Consider the following 26863-nt stretch of genomic DNA (forward strand, 5'->3'; position numbering starts at 1 on the left):
CCTGGGTTCAAATCCTGCCATGGCAGATGGTGGAATTTGAATTCACTAAATATCTGGAATTAAGAGTCAAACGATGACCATGAACCCCCTATTGATTGTTGGAAAAGCCCATCTGGTTCACTAATGTCCTTCAGGAAGGAAACTGCCATCTTTACCTGGTCTGGCCTAGCCTACATGTGACTGCAGATCCACAGCAATGTGGTTGATTCAACTGCCCTCTGGGCAATAAATGCTGCCTAGCCAGCAACACCCTCATCCCGTGAATGAATAAAGAAAAAGAAATATAGTGTGACAGTTGTACAGCACAGAAAGAGATTCTTTAGGCCAACTAGATAGCCTAAACTACTCTAGTTCAATTTACCAGCAAAAAACCCAGATCCCTCTCAACTCTTCTTATATATCCATCCAGAAGTCTTAAGTGTTTTAATTGTACCAGCCTGCACAACCTCCTCTGGTAGCTCATTCCATTCACACACCACACTGTGAAAAGGGTGCCCCTCAGGTCCCTTTTATATATCTTTTCCTTCTCACATGAAACCTAGGCCCTCTAGTTTTGGATTCCCTTACTCTGGGAATTCACCCTATCCATGTCCCTCATGATTTTATAGAAATCTATAGAGTCACCCCTCAACCTCCAGCACTCTAGAGAAAATAACCCCAGTCTATTCTCCAACCCTGGCAACATCCTTGTAAATCTCTTCTGCACCCTTTCAAAGTTAACATCTTTCCCATAGCAGGGAGACCAGAACTGAGTGTGGTATTCCAAAAGTGACCTAACCAGTGTCCTGTCCAGCCACAGTATAAACCCTGCCTTATTTTAATAAAATCTGCCTTCCTCCAATTAAAATAAAGTTTACAGTCCATCTTTCACCTTTTCCAAAAGGAACTTGAGGCATACATGACTGGTTGCTATCACCAAGATGACTCTGAACACCTGTCCATTTAAATTCCTCAAAATTAGGTTAAGCATTACACTGTCCCTTATTAGAATCTACATGTCAATATAAAAATATCACTTGTATAATAGTTAACCAGCTAAAGCTAGTCACCAGAGAGCTTCCTCATTACACCCACTCAACTGCAGTAGATGTTAGTAAAAGTGCAGTTTGGGGCCTTGTATAGGTCACATTCTACGTTAGCTTCCCTTTAACTTGACAGTAACACAAAAGGTCAATCTCTAGTCAGTGAAGGCGGCAGTTGATAATTCAGCTGTAAAATAATCTGAAAGTCTTCTAGTCCCATTAAGTGGATAACTAATTAAAGGAAATTTATAACTAGGTGGCGTTTCGTTTGAATGCATAATAATGGGCAGGGACTTCAAAAGCAAAGTTAAAACAGCCCACATGCAAAAGAGGATGAGGAAACAGCACTGGGATCCGAGGAACTAGAAGAATCGTCAAGCAATGAACTTCAGAAGATAAATAGTCATTAGTCAGTATCGCCAGGAAAACGTTAATCATGACACGGAGTTTATAGCCATTTGAGGAACGACCCCTCTCTCGGCTCCATTTTCCTGTTTTAACAACCTGAACCAAATAAAACCGGACTCCCCCTGGGGAGGTGGGCAAGAGAAAGAGCGCCAGCCAAAGCTCGGGGCCTAGAAACACCAGCGGCCGAGGAATGCGGAGGGGGTGACAAGCCGAGGCCAGACCCAGTTCCTCCGGCACGTGTGGACAGCCCCGCACTAGGCCCGGCCTCTAAGTGCAGTCCGAGGCAAGGGCCTTTCCGGCGGCGGCGACAACGATGCCAAACAAGGACTAGGCCTTTGCTTTGTCCTGCCGAAACCTAAAAGCCCGCACCGAGGAGGACATTCGCGACCCTCACCTTTATTCTTGGGCATGGCGCAGTGTGTGTCCGCCCGCTGCCTCCGGCTACTCCTGGTCCCCGCAGTACGCAAGCGCAGGAGCCTCACTCAACTTTATTGAAACGGAATTGACGGGGTCTGGGCGCCGGGGCACGTGACGTGGTACGTCAGCCGGCGGGCACGTGGTCCGCCGAGGTCACGTGTCACGCACCCCAACGGCGACGGCAGCAGCCGCAACAACCACTTACGGTTGTCGAGCGCCTTTAATGTCATGCAGTCGTCGTCCCCAGGAGCAGGCTCTGAACAAGGTATGTCGCCCTTGTGGTACTGGCGTTACACGCGTTCTCTGCCTTTGGTCCTGCTCCTCCAGAGGCGTGCCACTACAAGTCTGAACGGTGTCTCTAGAACAAGGTGCGACATGTCTGTCAGCGTTGGTTTAGGCAGAGACCTGGATTTTAAGGGTTGTGTGACTTTTTTATCAGCAAAGCGAGGTGCAGGGAGTGGGTAAGGTGCAGTGCGATCCAGGTGTCCTCAGAAACATGGTATGCAGGTAACCGGGAAGGTAATGGAATTTTGTCATTTATTGATTTGATTTGATTTAATTTATTGTTGTCACATGTACTTAAGTACAGTGAAAAGTTTTGTTTTGCATGCAGTATAGGCAGATCATAACATTCAAGGACATGCAGATCATAGGGTGATTGAACAGACTGAGGCATGCAAAGTTACAGCTGCACAGGAGGTGTACAAAACCAAGATCAACATTAGATCTGAAATTTGAGAGGTCCATTCAGCAGCCTAATTACAGCAGGGAAGAAGCCGTTCTTGAACCTGTCGGTACGTGTGTTTAAGTTTTTGTATTTTCTGGCTGATGGGAGAGGTTGGAAGAGATTATAGTCTGGGTGAGAGGTGTCTTTGATGATGTTTTGGCCTGCTGTGTTCATCCAGCCCTGCACTTTGTTGTCTCGGATTCTCCAGCATCTGCAGTTCCTACTATCTTTGATGATGTTGCCTGCTTTTCCGTGGCAATGAGAGATGGAGTCAAAGAATGGAAGGTTGGCTTGTATGATGGTCTGGGCTGTGTTCCCAACTTTCTGCAGTTTCTTATGGTCTTGGGCAGAGCAGTTGCACAGATGCACCCAGATAGAATGCTTTTTGTGATGCATCTGTAAAAGTTGGTGAGGGTCCTCATGGACATGCTGAATTTCCTTAGCCTCCTGAGGAAGAAGAGGTGTTACGCCTTCTTGACCATTGTATCTACGTGGGTGGTCCAGGACAGATTGTTGGTCATCATTACTCCCAAGAACTTGACGCCCTTGACCCTCTCCACCTCAGCTTCATTGATGTAGATAGGGATGTGTCCTCCTCATTTCTTTCTGAAATCGATTATTGCTAATGGAAGAGTATAAAAGTAGGTAGTGTTGCTGCAAATGTACAAGGCATTAATAAGACCACAAATTGAGTATTGAGTAGAGTTTTCTTCCTCTTACTTGAGGAGGGATGTAGTTGTATTGGAGGCAGTTCAGAGGATATTCACTAGATTGATTCCAGAGACAGAAGGGTTTGTCTTACGAAGAGAGATTGTGCAGTTTAGGCCTGTACTCTCTGGAGTTTTAAAGAATGAGAGGAAATCTAATAAGACGCTAAAGGAGTTTGACAAACTTGACATAGAGAGGATGTTTTCTCTCGTCGGTCATTCTAAAATGAGATGTAGTTTTAGGATAAGGGGCAGCAGATTTAAAACAGGTGAAGAGAAATTACTTCCCTCAAAGGGTCATGAATCTGTGGAATTCACTACCTCAGAATGTGGTGGATGCCAGGGTGCTGAATAAATTTGAGGAGGAGGTAAATGGATTTTCAATTAGTCGTGGTTTGAAGGGTTACAGAGAGCATACAGGAAAGTGGATTTCAGGCTGAGATGAGATCAGCCATGATTATATTAAACGGTGGAGCATGCTTGAGGAGCTGGATTGCCTACTCCTTCTGATTTTTACGTTCAATTACTGAAGGCCTAGCCAAAAGAGCAATTAGAATGCACAAGATGACAGAATTAGAAGCTGAAGAGCAGTCATACCGGACTTGAAGTGTTTATTCTGTTTCTCTCTCCACAGATATTGCCTGAATCATTGTGTTTCTCCAGCACTTTGTTTTTAAAATTAGAGGGGCATAGATATCATGGCATGTTTTGCAGTGGGTTGATTACAGAACAGCAGGAAGGCCATTTGTGTCTGTATGTGCCAGGTCTACAAGACCAACTAGCCTAGTTCAACTCTACTCCCTGTCTTTTCTTTGTCACCCTGAATTTTTTTCCTCTACAGATAATTTTTTCAGGTCTGTTTTGAGTTCCACACTCAAGCATTGTATCAGTCACCACATAAAAAGATTTTCAGTGTCACCATTGATACTTTTATCAGTCTTTTAAGAGTCATGCCGTCTTGTTCTCAATTTTGTCCAATGGCAGAATTCTCTATTAACTCAGAGCAGCATGGTGGCTCAGTGGTTACCACTACTGCCTCACAGCACCAGAGACCAGGGTTTGATTCTAGCTTCCGGTAACTGTTTGTTTGGAGTTTACCCATTCTGTCCATGTGTGCGTGGGTTTCCTCTGGCTGCTCCAATTTCCTCCCACAGTCCAAAGATGTGCCAGTTATGTGGATTGGCTTTGTTAAATTGCCCCATAGTGTCCAGGGATGTGCATGTTAGGTGATTAGCAATGATAAATGTGGGGTTATGCGGCGAGGTGGGGCTGGAGGTCAGGGTCAGTGTCGGTCTGGGTGGGAAGTTCTTCGGTGGGTCAGTGGAGACTCTTTCCTCAATGTAGGGATTATATGATTCAATCCAGACCCCTCATTATTCTGAATGCCTCCATCAAATCTCCTGTTGATCATGTCCATGTAGAACGTACCCAGCTTCTTCAAGTTGTCTATATAGCTGAAGTTCCCCTCCCTGGAATCATGTTATGGATGTTTTCTGCATTCCCTCTAATGCCTTCACACGCGGAGGTAGAACAAGCTGATGCCATGGAGAGATTTGACAAGGATAAAAATTCTAAAATCAAGACATTGATCCACATTGCTTGACTGAGAACCAATGTACGCAGGGGTGATGAGTGAATAGATGGTGATCAGGTGATATGTGGACAGTGTGGGAAAGTGGAGCTAAGGCAAACAATTTAAGATCTTACTGAGATAACAAGGTGTAGAGCTGGATGAACACAGCAGGCCAAGCAGCATCAGAGGAGCAGGAAAGCTGACGTTTCGGGTCTAGACCCTTCTTCAGAAATATCCCACTATCTCTAACATCTTACTGCGTCGTTGAGTGGACTCAAAGGGACTTTAGACCTACTCCTACTTCTTATACAAGTTATTATTTTTGAATGATATTGCTGACTATCAATGTGAGTGAAAAAATAAAAGAAAGGAACCTTGAAGAATTCCAGAAGTCATGGGTCAGGAATGGGAGGAGAAACTACTACAAGTGTGATCTCTGACTGTGCCAGATGGATAAAAATGGAATCACACACAAGCTGAATGTCAGTGGAGAGACTTTAGGTAAGAAGGTGAGCTTAACTGTATTTAAGATTGCAAGTCGATCAAGAAGGATGAGGAGGTATACTTTATCTTGGTCGTAGTCACAAAAAGTGTACTTTGTGACTTTGCTAAGAGATATTGCAGTACAGTATTGGGTATAAAGACCAATTTGGAGGGATCTAAACATGGAATCACCATGAACTTGGGAGGTAATAACATGTTCAATGACCTTTAAAGAAGAAAGGAAGTTTAGACAAACCAACTCTGTCTAACCAAGAAAATTAAGGACAGCATCACATTGAAAGAAAACATGCAAAGTGGCAAAGATCACTGGTAAACTAGAGGATTGAAAAAGTATTAGAAAGCAACAAACGATAACCAAAAGTAAGGGAGAAAATAAATTGAGGGTAAACTAACAAGTAGTATTAAAATGTTCAGCAAGAACCTCTTTAAGCATGTGAAAAGGAAGTGAGAAACCAAGATGAACATAATTCCTCCAGGCTCATTCTCTAAGAGAATATGATGGGGAACTACAAAATGGCAGAGGAGATGAATAAGTAATATAGGACACTAGTTAAACTGTTCACGGTATTCCAGGTGTGGTCTAAGTTTGCTTATCTAAGAAAAGATATATAGGCATTGGAATCAGTCCAGAGAAAGTTCTGACACCAGATATGGAGGAACTGCCTTACGAGGAGGGATTAAGTAGCCTGGGTTTCTACTCTTTACACTTTAGAAGAATGAGAGGTGACCTGATTTGAAACAGGTGATTCTTAGGGGGTTTGACAGGGTGGGTGCAGAGACATTTTCAGTGTAATCAGAGGACATAATCTTAGGATAAAGGATTACCTGGTTAAGACAGTTGAGGAGGAGTTTCTTCTCAGTGTAGTGATTTTGTTGAATTCTTTACTGCATAGGGCTGTTGAAGCTGCATCATTAAGTGCATTCAAGGCTGAAATAGACAGTTTTTTTAAAAATCAGTAAGGAATCAAGGGTTCTGGAGAAAGGGGAGGAAAGAGAGGTTGAAGTTTATCACATCAGCTATGATCTCATTGCATGGTGGACTGGACCCAGTGGGCCAAGTTGCTTACTGCTGCTGTTGCGTCTTATGCTGTTGTAAGTGGGTTCGGTAATGAAGCAGAAATAGGAAATAGTAGACCAATTTATGGTCAGGTACAGTGCCAGTGTTGAGTGTCTCTGGTTCTTGAGACAGTGGTCATGGAGAAGGATGGAGTAGGTGGCTAGAGATGAAATGTGTAGCAACCACAGCAATGGCTTAGGTCTTCTCAGTATTTAGTCAAAAAAGTTCAGGTCATCCTGGATGTTCAGCGAGTGCCATGATTAATCAGAGGCAGTAGAGAGATTGAAAGAGGTGATAGTGATTTTGAAGAATTTTTTTCAAGGGGCATGTAAATTAGAAATAGGAATGTGGTAAGGAGTGGGTGGTGTGCAACCATTGATCGTTAGCTAACTTCAGAGCCTGCAGTTTGATAGAATAGAGCAATGCAAAGACTGGAAGACAGAGAGAAGGATATGTAGCCAATTGTATAAAAAGTTGCATCCAGCATGAGGGTGGGTTCATTAGTAACAAAGGATGTTTGTATGGGTACAAGGGACAGCCCCTTTTACCTTGGCTTATGACATCACTTCAAACCCCTCTGCATTTCACAAGCAGGACAAGTACATTCCTCAAGAGTCTCAGAGCAATACTCACTTTAGAGGTCAGTTGCTTTGACATTGTTGGAGGTTCTACTATGAGACTTCCCAGTCTAAGTCTGAAATTAGCTGTGATTTGATGCATATTGTACAACATTATTCAGCAACAAGGAGTCCCAGAGAAAGAAAACACATCCCATTCCACAGTAGTTCACTCCTCATTCTGTGGCCTTAACATTGTTCAGATTGCAGTCTTGAAAATATTCTGAGATACCATAAAAACACACTCAAATCTCATTTAGTCATCTTATTTAAGAAAGAATGTAAATGTATTGGAAGCAGTTGAGGGGGTTTCCAAGATTAACACCTGAAATGAGCTATCTATTTTTATTCACTCATGGGATGTGGGCATCACTTGAGCAGAGGGGAAGCCATTAACAGGGAGCTTTATTTAAATTAGTCAGTAAAATCACCAGGTTTACAAGTCACAATCTTATTAATTCAACCGCTAACACATTGCCTGGCTGTGGGTTAGTATCGGAGTCAAATGTATTTTCTTGTGAAATGCTGTCATAAGTCACCTTTAGACTATAGAATTGGCTGTCCAATATAAGATAGAGGGTGGTAGTAGATGGAAAGTATTCAGCCTGGACCTCGGTGACCAGTGGTGTTCTGCTGTTCTGGGACCTCTGCTGTTTGAAATCTTTATAAGTGACTTGGATGAGGCTGTGGAAGGGCGAGTTAGTAAGTTTACCAACGACGTGAAGGTTGGTGGAGTTGACAGTGTGGAGGGCTGTTGTAGGTTGCAACGGGACATTGACAGGACGCAGAGTTGGGCAAAGTGGCAGAAGGAATTCAACCCGGAAGAGTGAAGTGATTCATTTTGGAAGGTCGAATTTGAATGCAGAATACAGGGTTAATGGCATAATTCTTGGCAGTGTGGAGGAACACAAGGATCTTGGGTCCCACATCCATAGATCCCTCAAAGTTGCAACCCAAGTTGATAGGGTTGTCAAGGTGGTGTGTGGTGTGTTGGCTTTCATTGGCAGGGCAATTGAGTTTAAGAGCCACGAGGTTGTGCTGCAGCTCTATAAAACCCTGGTTAGACCATACTTGGAATATTGTGTTCGGTTGTGGTCGCCTCATTATGGGAAGGATGTGGAAACTTTATAGACAGGGTGCAGAGGACAGGCCGCAGAGGACAGGCCTTGAGGGAAGGTTGAGGGAGCTAGGGCTTTTCTCATTGGAGTAAAGGAGGATTAGAGGTGTACATGGTGATGAGAGGCGTAGATAAGAGTGGATAGCCAAAGACTTTTTCCCAGAGCGGAAATGACTATTATGAGGGGGCATAATTTTAAGGTGATTGGAGGAAGATGTAGGGGAGATGTCAGAGGTAGGTTCTTCACAGAGTGGTGGGTGCCGTGGACTGCACTGCCAGCAGCAGTAGTGGAGTCAGATACATTAGGGACATTTAAGCGACTCTTGGATAGGCACATGGATGACAGTAAAATGCAGGGTAGTTTGATCTTAAGAGTAGGATAATAGATCAGCACAACATTAAAGGTCAAAAGGCCTGTGCTGTTATATGTTGTTATTCTAGAAGCTGATAGTTGCCATATACAAGTCACATTTGTGCTAGTTCAAAAGTTCTTCAGCTTTTAATTGGCATACATATGACAACTGACACCTGCGCTTTCTAGAACTTCCGGTGTCATACCTTAGGTCACTAGTAGATGGCAGTGCTGTTCCATTAACTGCTAAAACCCACATTCCTTTCAGAAACCAAAGCGACAGATTCATCCAAATCATGGTACTGGTTGCTGTTTTGCCTTTAGCTGTTTCAGGGTAAAGAAATAAATTTGCAGGTAAATATTTTTAAGGTATGCATTCAAATCACCTTTGTCTTTTCATTCCAATTAATTTCTATACATTATTCCAAACAGTACTTCATTCCAGATGCCAGGCAGGTCAGATTTTTCTTATTTTTACTAATCCGCAGGCAGGATTAAAGTAGATTCATTGTGCCATATTTGTAATAAGATGTTTTGACGTGTACAATTGTTCTGAGTTCCCCACCCTGTTAGTGGTGGTATTACTTACATCCTTTGCTAAGGATAAGTGTAAGCATGTTGAGAGAACACTGTCTCAGACACTTTTTTGATTGACAGGTTTTAGATGTTGGTCACATCAAACTGTACAGCATCCTTCCTCCCCACCCTATTAAATACTGCAACGGTTTTACCACAACTCCTCCACTAAGCAGGCAAATTAGGGCTGAACACTGCCACTGTTTGTTGCTCCTCTTGACACAGTTTCTCTCCTACTTGTTAGTGAGCCTACCAGCAGCAAACAGGAGATAAAACAGCCTAAGATTGGAAGAACAGCTCCATGTACAATCAGTAACTTCCATTTACCTGTGTTTTGAACATAGATTCTATTTGACCCAGAGATCAATTTCACAATCACAAGTCACAATTAAAGTTACTGCCATTTTATCTTCCATGCTCATCAAATTGTGCATTTGAATCCATTGTTTTTAAAGAGAGTGATTGAAGGAATGTAAATATACTGTGGGTTTTTTTAGCACTTTTACTGTATACTGAAGTCTGCAATATACACCTGGAGCCTTATTTAACACAAATTTATCCCATGTCAGCATGGATTTTAAGGGTACAGTGAATTGGGATTCAAGGTATAAGGGGGTGTGGTTTGGCATCAAGGCTTTAAGTACCTATGCACTGGGTGAATACAGGACATATGGAGTGAGATGAAAGCGGTTTTTTTTATACATTCGAAATGTGATCAAGCTAGTTTAAAAAAACAGGAACCAAGCAGCTCAGGCAGTTGCAAGTAAAATGAAAAGCACAACTTTAAAGTTTGACATTTTATTTGTATAAATTTTCAGTTTTTTCCTCATGATTACAAAAAAATTGTCAGCCCATAAAAGGAGCAACACAAGTACTAATAGATTTGATTCCATTCCTAGTTGCACCTGGGAACAGGCCAGGGTAACATTGATTTTCACATGAAAACACTGATTCTGTATCAGAATGAGGCACAATTAAGTCAATCTCTTTTAAGCATTGACTATTCTAATCAATCCAGTTAACTGGTAGCATTGCCCAGCAAGTTTCAGCTAAGCCTGACTCCAGACTGCTACCAAATTCACACTTTGGTAAAGACAGTATAAAAATTCCTTATACATCCACTTCAGTGCCGTGTTGTGTGGTGGAGTCTGATATAAAGTTTGATTTTATAGAAGTATAGAAAAATATTACATCTTTGATACGGCTTCATTTAGAAATTCACCAAGTAGATTTTCAATTTCAAAATAATTACATCCCTCATCTTTACACCTTTTCCCTTCAAGCTATGATATTGAATGGTAACACAATGTGTTTTTTGAATATTTGCAATCACATCCCAGTGTTAAGGAATCTTAAAGGCTGCAATATCTTGAAACTATGATTTTTAAGACTGTTAAGGTTGAAGACATGATGGATACATACAACAAATGATTTTCAATTGGTTTCTGTTCAAAATCACTGTGACTCAAATGCCAAGGTAAATCCATTTCAGAAATTCAATGCTTTGTTCAGGGCCAGAATGGCAAAAACATGACACTCACCCTCACCGTATCATACAAAGTTATATATAATGTAAGATTATAAACATTGTTTCACATAAAAGTAAAAGACTCAAATACATGCTATAGTAGTAAGTAGGCGGTCTTTAAAGATGTATAGATTACAGTAGTATTGTTGTTTAGCAATTGATCAAGATGCAGGCAAGGAGATAAAGTGTCCCTCGGCTGCTAACAAATATCTGATAGAACTTTCAACCATGGAGCACTGATCAGAAATGTGGAATTAACCATTGATAATAAGAGACAGCCTAATGGAGGATTATGTTGGGAGGAAGAAACAATAAGAACCACTGTCTATGTAAAGGTCATGGCATTCAAAAATGGCACAAGGTTTACAGTGATGACATGTATAGAATATACATTAGCCCAAGTGCTAAACTTTAGAAAAAAAATCCCTAATTACAACAAACAGTCCAGGAGGACGTACACATTCCCAGTAGAAATTCACTGCGAGTGCTTTTTCTAATGCTAATTTACAAATACAAGTAATACAGTGTTCATTGTAATGCCAAGTTTCTTTGCTTTTACCCATTTAACCTTTGTTCCCAGGAATTCTGCTTCACATTCCATCCATAGATTAACATCCCTAATATCCTGGTATTCAATTGTTGAAAGCAGGACTAGCAGAAGACAAAAAGCAGCATATCAAGATAACTGGGATGGGATGCTCTCTGTTGAGACGCGTGAATGTCTAAGGCTGCTGTGAATCCAGTTTCAGAGGTCACTTTAAAGAGCAGTTGAGGTAAGTTTCTTAACACCCCTTCTTCGGGCCAGATTTGAGCAGCCAACTGGTTCAAGAACAGGCTGTAACGGTGTGCGGTTCAGCGCAGAGTATGTAGCAGCCATAGCCCCCTAGAAAAACACAGCACATGAGATGAGGCAAATTTAGCAAGATACTTCAAGATCAAAGGTTCACTTATCTCTCTGCTGCCTCTTTAGAGGCACTTGCTGTATGTAGATTAGTAATTGGGGGCAGAAGCATACTAAGACAGAAGTTGAAGTAGGCAGGGAAACCAAATAATGAAGTGTCGTTTTCACCTTCACTAGATGAGGTGCATCCTGACGGTTTAAGTGAAATTGCGGCAATTTATCCCGATGAACAATCCAGGGATGTCGGAGGACCTGGGTAGTCGACAATCTTTGTTGTGGATCTACATGAAGCATTTTTGATACAAGGTCCTGTGAAATCAATAGTGAATTTATGTTTTCAATATTCATTGGCAAATGAACATATTACCAGTGACTACTACACAAAAATGAATCCAACTTCAATGAAATAATAAATTGTAGACAAAATTCATGATTAGATTTTCTAATCATCCATCAGCAGGATGACACTAACCAATAACTACAAGAAAAAAATATACAGACTTGAATTTTTAAAACATTTACCACTACCATAGGACATTCCATGTGGGAAATGTTGCAAACTGCACTCGGCAAGCTTCCACAAACAGAAATGTGACCTTGATTGGAAGATAAACATTGACCAGGAGGATGAAGACCTTTGCCAGACAATACTAATCTGACTGCCTGACTAAGAAATTACATCTGTCAGAATTGCTTCAATGGATATTTGTAAAGAGCAAAAGCTCAGTAAACCCAAAACTTTTGAAGAAAGTTCCTGTATAGTCCTTTTTTTGGCAAAATAAGTCCATTTAACTGACTATTTTCTACTTACTCCTACTAACAATGATGTTAGAGAAAAAGAAAACAAAGTTGTAATTCTGTACATTAAGCTACAGGTGCTGTCTGATCAGGATAATTAGAAGCATAGAGCTGTACAGCACAGAAACAGACCCTTCCGTCCAACTAGTCTATGCCAGCCAGATATCCTAAATTAATCTAGTCTCATCTGCCAGCATTCGGCCCATATTCCTCTAAACCCTTCCCATTCATGTACCCATCCAGATGCCTTTAAATGTTGTAATTGTACTAGCCTCCAGCACTTCCATGCATGTACTACCCTCTGCATATAAAAGGACTCGGCAACTTTTTCATCTTACCCTTCTCACATGAAACCTAGGCCCTCTAGTTTTGAACTTCCCTACCCTGACAATTCACCCTATCCATGCCCCTCATGATTTCATAGAAATCTAAGGCCACCCTTCAGCCTCCAACACTCTAGAGAAAATAGCTCCAGTCTATTCAGCCCCTTCCCTTAGCTCAAACCCTCCAAACCTGGCATCATCTTTGTGAATCTTTTCCGCACCCTTTTAAGTTCAACATCTTTCCTATAGCAGGGGAGACCAGAACTGAACGTAGAATTCCAAAAGTAGCCTAACCAATGTCCTGTACAGCCACAACATGACATCCCAACTCCTACATTCAATGCACTGACCAATAAAGGCAAAATGTATCCAACACCGCCTTCACTACCCGGTCTACCTGTGACTCCACCTTCAACGAATTATGAATCTACACCCCAAGGTCTGTGTTTGGCAAAGAGACATCATTTGATAGAGTAGATTTAACGACAGGTTAGAACTTTTCAAAGTCAACACTGAACCCATTTGAATTTAAGATTCCTTTTAAATTTTCTTTACCTTCGCAACATCAGAAACTGTATCCCAATAACCTCCAGTCAGGCTGAATTTTCCACTGCCTATTCTTGCCAATATTTCTTCAGGAGTGTCATCAGGTCCATTAGCAAAGGGTGTGTAACTGTGAAACAAAATTGAATTTCAGTGGACTAAAACATTTCAACATTGACAGACAACCAGGGAGTCACTGAAACTAAGCAACACTTATGATCAGACCAATGCAAATTTTTTTTTTTTTTTTTTTTTTTTTTAAGAAGTAGTAGAGGGAAATTGGGAAATCAATTTTGTTGGAAGCAGCGCAAAATGGGGAAATATAAATATCCATTATATAGTTACTGAATGGTAGTGGTACATGCTTGTTGAGTAATGTTGTCATGAATTCCTTTGTTGCTGTATCAGTTTGTGCTGCAGCCACCAGCACTCAGTTAAAGTGCAACATTCAAACGTTTAAACAATTCAAAGAGTGTTGCATTTGACTGTTTCAAAATATTAGTTACTTTTGATTCAGCCTATCAATAGGGGTGGGGCCTATGTCAAAGTTTCAAATGAGTACTCTGGCAGTTCAGGAGTCGATGCAAAGATCAAAGGTGACAGGCAGTGGGACTACCAGTCAATGTGCAAGAGTGTGAGAGAGAGAGAGAAGCAGACTCCATGTTAGGTAGGGGGCTACGATTTGCGCAATTGATCTGATTAGCATTCAGAAAACAAGTTAAGAGGTAGTTCTGACCTGGTGAAGCAGACTGTTTGCAAAAAGCTGGAGTGGTGCACGCAAGTATATGCTGGAGTGAAGTTTTAAACAATCAAGGGAGCACAGTACCAGGAAAGGAAGGTGGACTACCAGAACATGAGTAGTTGTTGAGCCACTTCATGACAAAGCAGTACTGGTTGAAGTTTCAAGGCCAGGTGATCAAAAGTAAAAGAATTATTAATCCCTTGAGAAGTTCTCATGAGAGTTGGTGACCCGCAGCATCACTAACATCAGACTATGGGGGTTTGCTAAAGAAATCCATGAGATATGTTAGATCTTACTTGCTCTTTGACATGTTCTGTGTGCTATCTGACCATTGTTTATTACCCATATTAGCTTCATGTTACATTTGGGATGTGAGACTATAAATAATGAAGACTTCTGCACAGTTCATTTTTTTGTCAGTATTAGTTTTGCATCAAATTTCACTATTACTAAAGTAGTTATTCTTTGTTGGTTAAAAAACCTGGCTGAATTGTTTATAATACTAAACAGATACTAAATCTGTAAACTTGGCCACATCAACAGCTGGTAAAAATTCAAAATGTGTTGATCAATACAAAAGTGGGACTAGAGAGGAATCACAGCACCTTTCCAAACTCAGTCATAATATATACACGTACGTAGATCTGCATTGTGCAAGCGAATGCAAATTGGTTTCTATTCAAATTAGAGAATATACAAAAATAATGAGGCTCCAGTTACAGCTTTGGCTGGTCTCAGATCATTATTGGACAATTACTGTTTTTTGAAAGTGACACACCATATACAAAGAATTACTATCATTTAGACAGATGGACCTTGTCCCATGACAAACTGCTGGTGAAGTAAAATAAATTTGATTGCAGTATACTCTGTTAAAACTGACATTTCCATTTTACAGAACACCAAGTTGTACTCAAACATGATTCATAACCCTTATCAGAAACAGCATAAAAATTGAACAGCAGACATGTAGGTATTTTCAGTGACTATCAGTAACATCCCAGTAGTTTATAAACTTACCCTGTAAGCATAGTGTAAAGGAGAACTCCAAGACTCCAGATATCACAAGCTGCATCGTATCCTTGTCGTTTTAAGACCTAAGAAGTACAGTATATATAAATAATTAGTGTTACAATTCCCATTGCACATGAACCCTTAATGGCTGCAGTACGTATATTGGACCTCACACTATAAAAAAAAAAGAGATAGAGAGCCCTTAAAGACAGTACAACAGGAATGCATTAGGTGATAACCTGGCAAGAGGGAAAAGAAAAAAAAACAGCCTGACAAATGAAATCTCTTGCTTAACAGCAATGCAGATTATGAAGCAATGATAGTCATGTTTAAACTTACAAAAGAAATTGGGTGGAGCTATCGAGACTGAGCTTTCACAAATGCAGAATTAAGTAAATGTAGAACCAAGATTTCTTTGAATTTGTGAAGTTCTGGAAGTCACGACGTATTGGGGGTGTGGGGCGGTGCAGGGGGTGACAAATTGTATGAAGATCAGAGGGGGTGGCCAGTGAAGCTAAAGAGGATGAAGCAATATAAACACAGGCAGAAACATTTTAGTAGAAACACTTACTTGCATAGGAAACGAGTACCAACATGATTGAGCCAAATAGACTATATTTTTCTATCCAATAGGTTACTTTTGTTAATAACTAAAGAACAATTCTGACTAAGTATTAATTTGGTAAAACTTCACTTAAAATGTTATCAGCAAAAAAGTGCTGATTGATTAGAATGTCAGCTCCACTGGTTGAGAAGCTAACACAGACCTGTTTTGCTTTGATTTAGTGACTTTTAACTTTAACAACTTTTAACTTTTAGTATTTATCAGAATGTCTGAGTGACAGTTATACCCTCACATGATTGCAGAATTCCATAGAGCATATCCATACATGAGTTTCTAAGAGACTCTGCTACAAACATTTACTGTACAAGGATGTTGGTGAAAAGTAAACAGATGCAATAGCTCAATTTAGTTGGTGGAACTTTTACCCAAATTAGTACATTGGTTCAACACCTATTTCAGGATTTAAACAAACAATTTTGACATTTTTCTGAAGTACCTATATCTATTTTTCTACTTTGAAAGGAGCTTTTTGAATGCAAATGGCTGCAAAATTAAAGAAAAGTCAATTATTACAAGTTTCTGCCTTTCAGTAAAAAGGTTAACTGATGCTACATTTGCCAATTCAGGTGGATGACAAAGATTGCATGGCAATATGGCTGTCATACTTTAAAACACAAAAGCTATTATACTTAAGTCATTCCTCATCCATGAAGTACTTGGGGGAGCACTTAACACAAAGTAGTATTGTATTGTGTCTTTTCAATCTTGGAATCTACACTTCATCCCTTTTGCCATCAGAATATTGTGTAAGTTGATTCAGATCAGAGCCATCTTTAGCAAGTTTGCACAAGCTTAGGCTACAGATCACCATTCAGGACAATAAAAATGGTCAATTCAAATGCTAGCAAATTCTGGTCAAGGTTAATTGCTACAGTAAAGCAGAGATGGATTTTCATTGCAATTGGGTGCAGTGTAATTCTTGGAATTGCTGTCACTGGGTGACTGTTTCAACCCCTATTAACATTCCTCCCGTGCATAAAAAAATTTTACAAAAACAAAAAAAAAATAAAAAATTAGGGTATAGGGAATGAAAAAGACCCCTCATTCCTTCCCTTACTTAACTGTAATCCGCTAATCAGGGAAGTTCAAGTCTTTGCCAAAGCCAATCTGGACTCTTGCCCGGATGACATGCTCTCCATCTCTACATGAAAGTGCCTCCTTCTTCAATGAGAATCTCCCTAATAGCGAAGTTAGTAGTTCGGCATAAGGGGAAAGGAGAGACATAAACCAGCATCATACCACTTGCTTTCTGACATTCTACAACCAGCCCATTGTCCACTATTGAAAGTTTCACTGCTTCAAGGGCAATAAGCCTTATCAATGTTTCATAAAAATATAGAAATCAAATCAATACTTCGTACCTCAGGAGCAACAAAATTAGCTGTGTAACATGGAGTCATGAGAAGGCCATTATCAGCTCGCAGCTGTTTAGCAAATCCAAAGTCACAAATACGAATCGATTCTGGATTGCCTGACTCATCAACATACAAGATGTTACTCGGTTTCAAGTCTCTGTGCACCACCTGAATGCATAGAAATACATTATGACAACCAGCAAAACGCAATTTGCTTTTATTATTGATGCATTTTCAATTAAAGACTTCGAGTGTTAAGTTGGAGCATTACCAAGATCTACATTAAAAATCTTAGAATGTACAGAAGTATGGTCTGGCCCCCTGATACTGGCAAGTATACTTTGTAATCTGTCACAAAGTCAAGATCAGAAAAGGTTCAAAAAATTGTCCCCGAGAATGTGCACAGTCAACTGCTAAAACAACAGTGTGAAAATTTATAACGGCCCTTGATATCTTTAGAGAAAAAAAGGTTAGAAATACAATAGGACTAGAGACAAATGGCAAGGGTATGCCTGAACGTAATGGTTAATTATCTTTGAAGTACACGTGCAGTTTAAGTGACACCAGAATCATGCTGAACTACAATCAATTCCAGAGAAGAGTAGGGATTTTGAAATTCACTGATACACAAGTATAGAAATGCTAGTCAAAGAAATCAAAATCTGATTTCACACAAGCTAAATCTCTGCTATTCAACAAGAATTATTTTCAGATTAACACATCCATAAGGAACAAAGAAAAAATTAAAATTTAACCATTAAATTTCTTTTAAACATGTATTCTCAAAGTCTTTCACTTGAAGTATCCTAGGCCAATGAAGTGAAAAATCCTATTACTGCCAGCAGAGAAAGGAGACCGATTATTAAGTATTCAGGGAACGATGGCTTGCTGGCTGGGCGAGTCTTTATTGCCCATCCCTAACTGTCAAGAGCCAATCATGCTACTGTGATATGTTGAGTCATATGTTGACCAGAACAGGACCAATCTCAAAATGTATAGAGTTCATAAATAAAAAAAGTAGCTTAATACACTTTACCCACAAATCAGATTGTAATTTAATCTAACCAACAGGTCTACCTCTTAAATGGGAATACCACAATCAGCAAGATGAAACAGAACATAGAAGAAGATGAAATGCAACAGTCAGTCCTAAAATCAGGGTGGATCACTTCCCAATGAAAAATGGTGAATATCAATTCTCATATAAAGCTGAAATTTCAATGCTGTTGTGGTAGTGAAGAGGATAGTAAACTTGACAGAGTTGAACAATATGCTTAATTTTAATTTGAATAGCCTTCCAGAGCACCTGAGAAGTTAAGTGGTAATAATCAGAAACTACCAATTGCACTGCATCTTTATAAAGCATACAAAAAGGAATAAAGAATGGAGGCAGTTACTCAAATCTCCAGAAGCCAAAGTACTTCATGAGCTCTACAATCATTCCACTAACAATCTAGTTGAGGCACAGTAGCAGGGAATAGTTGGAAGTAGTTGTTGGCTTCCACACAGACTCAGACAGATTAAATTCTCCTCTTTAAAGTCATACCTCTACACAAGATTCACAATTGTCTGACACAACCAAACATTTTATTCTATTCTTCAATATTTTATCTTCATGCAAATCCACCACTGCTGATATCCTTTTCTTAAAAAAAAGGCAGGATGTCAATAAGCTGGAATGTGGAAACTGAAAAAAGTCATCTCAAACGCTTTGATTCAGAATTGGCAATTCCATTCAAACCAGGAGTACCTCATTTTAACTTCTGAGCATAAAATTCACATAAAGAACAAGAAAAATGGATAAGATAGCAGAAATCAGGAGCAGAATTCATGACTATGCATCTGAAAATGTGAAAAAAAGCCTATTCTTTATTTAAGATAACAGTGTGGAGCGAGAGGAACACAGCAGGCCAGGCAGCAGAGGAGCAGGAGGAAGGCTGACGTTTTGGGCCGAGACCCTTCTTCAGAAATGGGGGAGGGGAAGGGCGTTCTGAAATAAATAGGGGAGGGGGAGGTGGATAGAAGATGGATAGAGGAAAAGAGACAGACAGGTCAAAGAGGCAGGGATGGAGCCAGTAAAAGGTGAGTATAGGTAGGGAGGACGGACAAGTCAAGGGGGCGGGATGAGGTTAGTAGGTAGGAGATGGGGGTGGGGCTTGAAGTGGGAGGAGGGGATAGGTGGGAGGAACGACAGGTTAGGGAGGCGAGGACCAGCTGGGCTGGTTTTGGGATGCCCTAGGGGGAGGGGAGATTTTGAAGCTTGTGAAGTCCACATTGATACCATTGGGCTGCAGGGTTCTCAAGCGGAATGCGAGTTGCTGTTCCTGCAACCTTCGGGTAGCATCGTTGTGGCACTGCAGGAGGCCCAGGATGGACATGTCGTCTGAGGAATGGGAGGGGGCAGTTGTTTAGTACAAACCGAGCGTAGGTGTTCTGCAAAGCAGTCCCCCAGCCTCCGCTTGGTTTCCCTGATGTAGAGGAGGCCACAACGGGAACAGCGGATGCAGTATACCACATTAGCAGATGTGCAGGTGAATATCTGCTTGATGTGGAAAGTCTTCTTGGGGCCTGGGATGGGGGCAAGGTGTAGGGACAGGTGTAGCACTTCCTGTCGTTGCAGGGAAAAGTGCCGGGTGTGGTGGGGCTGGAGGGGAGTGTGGAGCGGACAAGGGAGTCACGGAGAGAGTGGTCCCTCCGGAAAGCAGATAAGGGTGGGGAGGGAAAAATGTCTTTGGTGGTGGGGTCGGATTGCAGATGGCGGAAGTGTCAGAGGATATGTGTTGGATCCGGAGGTTGGTGGGGTGGTACATGAGGACGAGGGGGTTTCTGTTTTGGTTGTTATTGCGGGAGGGGGTGTGAGGGATGAGTTGCGGGAAATGCGGGAGACACGGTCGAGGGCGTTCTCGACCAGAGAGGGGGAAGTTGCGGTCCTTGAAAAACGAGGATGAGGACATCTGAGATGTACGGGAGTGGAATGCCTCATCCTGGGAGCAGATGCGGTGGAGGCGAAGGAATTGGGAATAGGGGATGGCATTTTTGCAGGAAGGTGGGTGGGAGGAGGAGTATTCTAGGTAACTGTGGGAGTCGGTGGGCTTAAAATGGATATCGCTTTCTAGGTGGTTGCCAGAGATGGAGACAGAGGTGTCCAGGAAGGAGAAAGAGGTATTAGAGATGGTCCAGGTGAACTTAAGGTTGGGGTGGAAAGTGTTGGTGAAGTCGATGAACTGTTCGAGCTCCTCGTGGGAGCACAAGGCGGCGCCGATACAGTCATCAATGTAACGGAGGAAGAGGTGGGCTTTAGGGCCAGTGTAGGTACGGAAGAGGGATTGTTCCATGTAACCTACAAAGAGGCAGGCATAGCTTGGGCCCATGCGGGTACCCATGGCCACCCCCTTTGTCTGTAGGAAGTGGGAGGAATTGAAAGAGAAGTTGTTGAGGGGGAGGACGAGTTCGGCTAAGCAGATGAGGGTGTCAGTGGAGGGGGACTGGTCGGGCCTGCGGGACAGGAAGAAGCAGAGGGCCTTTAGGCCATCTGTATCGGGAATGCAGGTGTATAGGGACTGGACGTCCATGGTAAAGATGAGGTGTTGGGGACCGGGGAATTGGAAGTTCTGGAGGAGGTGGAGGGCGTGGGTGGTGTCACGGACTAGGTAGGGAGTTCCTGGACCAAGGGGGAGAAAATGGAGTCAAGATAAGTGGAGATAGGTTCGGTGGGGCAGGACCAGGCGGAGACAATGGGTCGACCAGGGCAGTCAGGTTTGTGGATTTTGGGAGGAGATAGAAGCAGGCGATGCAGGGTTGGGGAACGATGAGGTTGGAGTCACCTGAGGTGATGAGGTTGTGGATGGTTTGGTGGTCGGGGGTGGTAGGAGGTGGTGTCGGAGAGCTGGCGCCTGGCCTCTGCGATGTCGAGGTCAGTGCGCCATACTAAAACTGCGCCTCCCTTGTCCACAGGTTTTATGCAGCCCTCTGCTTCAATCCCAACCTCACCATAACAACATGTCCATCCTGGGCCTCCTGCAGTGCCACAACGATGCTACCCGAAGGTTGCAGGAACAGCAACTCCTATTCCGCTTGGGAACCCTGCAGCCCAACGGTATCAACGTGGACTTCACAAGCTTCAAAATCTCCCCTCCCCCTACTGCATCCCAAAACCAGCCCAGCTCGTCCCCGCCTCCCTAACTTGTCCTTCCTCCCACCTCAAGCCCCACCCCCAACTCCTGCCTACTAACTTCATCCCGCCCCCTTGACCTGTCCGTCCTCCCTGGACTGACCTATCCCCTCCCTACCTCCCCACCTACACTCACCTTTACTGGCTCCATCCCCGCCTCTTTGACCTGTCTGTCTCCTCTCCACCTATCCATCCTATCCACCTACCCCTCTCTCCCTATTTATTTCAGAACCCCCTTCCCCTCCCCCATTTCTGAAGAAGGGTCTAGGCCCGAAACGTCAGCCTTCCTGCTCCTCTGATGCTGCTTGGCCTGCTGTGCTCATCCAGCTCTACACCTTGTTATCTTAGATTCTCCAGCATCTGCAGTTCCTACTATCTCTGGAGCAGGGAAGTTGATGTTTTGTGTCAGGACCCTTCTTCAGAAATGGGGACGGAGAAGGGTGCTCAGAAATAAAGAGAGAGAGGAGGGTTAGGGAAGGTAGGCGAGATGGTGATAGGTGAGTGCAAGTAGGGAGTGGTGGGGATTGGTCAGTGAGGTGGGAGGGGCAGATAGGTGGGAGAGAAGATGGTCAGGTTGTGTCAGGTCAAGGAGGCAGGGATGAGGAGGAGGGTTGGTGATGGGATGAGGCCGGGGGTGGGGAGATTTTGAAACTGGTAAAATCCACGTTTAAGCCATTGAGCTGTAGGCTCCCAAAGCACAATGAGGTGCTGCTCCTCCAGTTTGAGGATGGTGTCATTGTAGGAGGCCCAGAACAGACATGTCACCCAGGGAGTGGGAGGGGAGTTAAAATGGTTTGTAACCGGAAGGTGTTGTCATTTGTCGTGAAGAGTGCAGATGCTTTACAAAACAGTCTCTGAGCCGCCGCATGGTCTCACCGATGATGAGGAGGCCACATTGGGAGCAGCAGATGCAGTAGACCAAGTTGACAGATGTGCAGGTGACCCTGTCTAACGTGGAAGGTTTGTTTTGTGCCTTGAATGAAGGTGAGGGGGGAGGTGTAGGGTGGTGTAGCATTTCCTGCGGGTGCAGGGAAAGGTGCTGGGGTTAGTGGGGAGTGGGGAGTGTGGAGCGGACGAGGGAGTTGCAGAGACAGTGGTCCCTACTAAAGGCAGGGAGGGAAATATTTCTTTGGTTGTGGGGTTGGATTGTAGGTGGCGGAAGTGGCAGAGAATGATACATTGGTTGGTGGGGTGATGAGGGGACAAGGGGGATTCTGTCTTTATTTTTGTTGGGGGGAGGCAATGTGAGGGCAAAGGTACAGGAAACACAAGAAATTCTTTGCATGTGGTTGAAATTCTGAAACAGAACTAGGTGAACAGACATTACCCGATGTTTGACTTCAATTATTAAAATGTTAAGTCGCCACAGTCTTGTCAGAACACTGGAGACATGACTGGTAGTGATTTAATCTGAAGGTCACCATGTCTCAGGTGAAGGAAGAGGTTCAGAAGGAGTGTTCTTCATGGTGGCAACAGCCAATGTTGGAACTGAACGCACACTTTAGGCCACAGAAAGGATTGGGACAAAGTTCGTGAACGGAGATGGAAAGTAGTTTTTTTTTTAAATGCAGGAAAACAAGTTGGCTGGGAGGGAAAAGATGCCCTGAATCATTGCTTCTTTAACATCCTGCACATGCCAATCCCCACTTTCACATCATTTCAAGGCATGAAAGATGACAGCCCTCCAGTGAGGTGATTGGGCCTAAACTTGTAGCTAAGCTCAGAGCTGAATAAACAGACTTGTCTTAAATCGGTCCTTCTCGGATAGCACAACCATTCTTTTCTAACAGTACAATTCTTAAACATGTTGTTGAAAATAAAATAGAAAAAAATTCTTTGAACTGTGTGTATAGGTCCTGCTTTACTGTGGAAATAAAATAAGGAATAAGGCTTTTTAAAACTATTGCTAAGCAACATTTTAATCTAATCCTTTGTTAGCAAAAGGAAATAAACGTATCTAACTATGGTTTGAAGGAAAGCAACTATTGAATAGAGACAAAATATTGTAGCAGATAACCAGCATAATTGAGAAAATATTGCATACAATTCTAGAAGAAAATTACTATAAAAGGAGAGAGATTCTGGAACAGACTACTTGAAGGCCAAGAATAGGCAACTCACCAGATTGAAACAATGCTGCACTAAGATCATTGGAAACAATCTATTCAAATAGGTCAAACATAGGATACAAATGCCAGACAGGTATTCTTTTCCATCCAGATCATTCAATTTTTGAGAAAATATTGTAACTCTACCTGGTTTATTTATCTTGGATGGTTGGATACCTTACCTAAGCAAGGGACAGCAGATTGAGTAATCTGCACCTGGAATAACAGAAAAGGGTTTCTGTATAGCCATGCAGACTCTCCGTCATCTCAGGACTGGCTACAATTAAGAAACCACTCGTCTCCCAATTAACCTCCCTGGGCATGAGACATTAAAACTATAAAATTGCCAATTCTGCCAGATAGTGGCAAGACTATTACCACGTAGAATTCTCAGGATGTAACAGATGAATTTGAACAGGCACTCAGCCTAAAGCTCACACACGTTTGATTTCCCAAAACAAAAGCTCTTAGTCACTTAAATATTTATCACTTGTGATGAACTGTCAGCATTCAAACTGTTAGAGATATCATGTATCTGATAAGACTTTCAGTTAAGACTGGAATCTCACTTTTGTTCCAAAGACAAACCACATGCACAGCAGCCCAAAAAGATAGACTTCTTTATGACAATAGAATCAAAATGACATATTGGAAAGGGAACGTAGACTATTGATTGAAGTTTCGCACAAACAGGAACATATCACTAAAGTAGTTTCTCTTTTTATTTTAAGACTTCAGGACTCTTATTAATCCTGTACCATCATGGCACATACTGTAACCATCCTTAAAGATCTGGTCAAGAGTCCCAAAAAATGTGACTTGAATCTAAATTATATCTGTGTTGAGTTCCTGTTCTTTTTGAAGATGATCTTTGTACCTCTAGCCACTGGGGAGGTTCCTGAGGACTGGCAAGTAGCTAATGTTGTTCTTCTGTACAAGGAGGTAAATAAGGATAATCCAGGAAACTATAGACCGGCGAGTCTCACATCGGTGGTTGGGAACCTAATGGAGAGGATTCTCAGGGATAAGATTTACGCACACTTGGAAAAGCATGACCTAATTAGGGACTGTCAGCATGGCTTTATGCACGGGCAAGTCATGTCTTACTAACTTGATTGATTTTTTTTTTGAGGATCTAACAAGGATGATGGATGTGGGTAGAGTAGTGGATGTTGTTTGCATGGATTTCAGTAAGGCTAAAAGATCCCTCATGGTAAACTCATGGAGAAGATTAAGATCCACTGTGACTTGGCCATTTGGATTCAGAATTGGTTTGACCATAGAAGACAGAAGGTAGTGGCGGAAGGGTGTTTTTCTGGCTGGAGGTCCCTGACTAGCATTGTCCCACAGTGATCTGTACTGGGACCTTTGTTGTTTGTGATTTAGGTAAATGAATTGGATGCAAATGTCGGTGTGTGCATAAGTAAGTTTGCAGATTACAAAGATTGGGGGAGTTATGGATGGTGTAGAAGGCTGCCAAAGGATACAGTGGGATATGGATCAGTTGCAGATATGGGCGTAAAAATGGCAGATGGAGTTGAATCCAGGCTAAAGTGGGGTGTTGCGTTTTGGGAGATAAAATATCAAGGGAAACTATAGTTAATGGCAGGACTGTTAACAGCACTGATGTACAGAGGAATCTTAGCGTTCAAGTCCCTAGCTCCCTGAAAGTAGCCACACAAGTAGATAGCGTGGTAAAGGCGGCATACGGCACACTTGCCTTTATTGATCGGGGCATTGAATACAAGAGTCAGGAAGTGACGTTGCAACTTTAGCAAAGGTTGGTTAGGCCACACTTAGGAGTATTGCATTCAGTCCTGGTCACTACATTACAGAAAGGATGTGGATGCTTTGAAAAGGGTGCAGAAGAGGTTTACCAGGATACTGCCTGGATTAGAGGGTATGAGGTATAAAGGGGAGGCTAGACAAACTAGGGTTGTTTTCTCTGGAGCAGCAGAGGCTGAGCGGAAACCTGACAGCAGTTTATAAAATTATGAAGGACATACATAGAGTTGACAGTTAGCATCTTTTTCCCAAAAGGTGGTATGAGGGGCATGGGTTTTTTTTAAAAACACAGTGGTAGGTGCCTAGAACGCACTCCCGGGCGTAGTGGTAGAGGCAGATACAATAGGGGCATTTCAGGGGCTTTTAGATAGCACATGAGTAAGAAGTGGAGGGCTATGGACCATGGGCAGGTGGAAGGGATTAGTTCTATTTGTGTGTTGAAGGGTCTGTTCTTGTGCTGTACTGTTCTATGTACTATTCTATATGCTGTTGAACAACAGTAACACAAGTGTCACTGGCGTTTTAGGGCAAAAGCCAGAAAATAAGGAATCAAACAGCCAAGACCAGAATCACATTTTTAAAATGGCCAAATTCACAACTAAACTAGATGGACTGGAATAGGTTTCTCAAAGACACTAGTGAACAACTAGAACTTTAAAGGAATAATGCCGAATGTACAGCATAAATACGTTTTTAAAAATCAACTCTCATTGAGCAAATGGGACACTAATTAACAAATAAACTGGAAGATAGATAAGGGAAATAACTTCATTGTAACGTATTTCAAATATGCAGAAGTATGCTGAAAGGATGATTGTGAGAAGCAAAAAAGGGCATGTAAGACCGATAATGGCAGAGGCCAATAAAGTAAAATAGCTCAGTACAGTACGACAATGAGAGACTGAAGGGGTGAAAACCTCAACAGAAAACCAGTAATGGAATTACTTCTCTTCAGTGTCTTTATCTGTGCTCCACATTCTGGAATTCACACCCTAGCATGTGTTGCCTCCAAATCCTGTCCTTCAAGATCCTGCTTTTAACAAAGTTTCAACCAAACCTTTGGTTTTCCTGCTAACCTGTCCATATTTTGTCCTACAACTTATAATATTTTTAGCAACATACATTTAAGTTGCTATTGTTGCATCTGCAACAAAAGGCTGAAGTAATGTATTTTTCCCAAACTTAGTTAATTTAAGTAAAATCATGGTCTTAACCATTGAGGAAAGCCTAAATGGACTCAAAAGAAAAAACTCCAGGGATAGATGGTATTTATTGCAGAGTGCTGCAGAAATGAGCCACACGTTCGATGACAATGAAATTACTAGACACAGATTCCAAAGACTGGAAACAGACATCAAGGTGCTCAGGAGGCACTGGCAACCCAAGTGAACTGTGACAATAAATCCTACAAGATATTGTTGTTCCTAGACCTCCAACTGGCATTTGAAGTTCCACATGAGGAGCCACTATAAAAACTGCAGGCATAAACCCTCGATCAGAGTACCTGACTGGTAGAAGGTGAATCATTGTTTTGCTAGGGTGGAGAAGAATGTGATGCCATGTGGTTTAGTGGTATTGGTGTTCCTAATTTCCAAACTTTAGATTTGAAACCTAATGCAAAGTGATTAGGTACACATACGAGAAACTAGAAGGGATTGGGGACTCTTGAAACAATTGCTCAAAAATTTCATCCAGACTTCGATATAATATTAAAACTGGCAGAAAAATGACACGAAAATTTAATATATAGGTGACATATCTCAAAGAAGAAAAAATAAGCAACATGATGATGTTGGAATAACTAATCTCAAAACCAAGAGATTTGGGAGTTTTAATAAACAATGACCCAGCATTCAACTAATGCACAGAAATCAGAAGTCACATAATGAAGTG

General features: G+C 42.0%; 1 protein-coding gene across 9 annotated transcripts in view; it reads right to left on the reverse strand.

Annotated features, from left to right (window-relative positions):
• Positions 1-9859: 9859 nt before the first annotated feature.
• Positions 9860-26863, reverse strand: part of LOC109931386 (ribosomal protein S6 kinase alpha-3) — a 98276-nt gene continuing 81272 nt past the window's right edge. For all 9 annotated transcript variants that reach the window (XM_048602512.1, XM_020530784.2, XM_048602511.1 and 6 more), the window contains 5 exons: positions 16913-17074; positions 14933-15009; positions 13183-13300; positions 11675-11815; positions 9860-11488 (listed from right to left, as the gene is read on the reverse strand). In XM_048602512.1, the coding sequence (XP_048458469.1) occupies positions 11363-11488; positions 11675-11815; positions 13183-13300; positions 14933-15009; positions 16913-17074 (624 nt within the window). In that variant the 3' untranslated portion in view covers positions 9860-11362. The remainder of the gene's footprint in view (positions 11489-11674; positions 11816-13182; positions 13301-14932; positions 15010-16912; positions 17075-26863) is intronic.

This window comes from Rhincodon typus, chromosome 11, assembly GCF_021869965.1.
Source record: "Rhincodon typus isolate 14 chromosome 11, sRhiTyp1.1, whole genome shotgun sequence".
Taxonomy (NCBI): Eukaryota; Metazoa; Chordata; class Chondrichthyes; order Orectolobiformes; family Rhincodontidae; genus Rhincodon; species Rhincodon typus.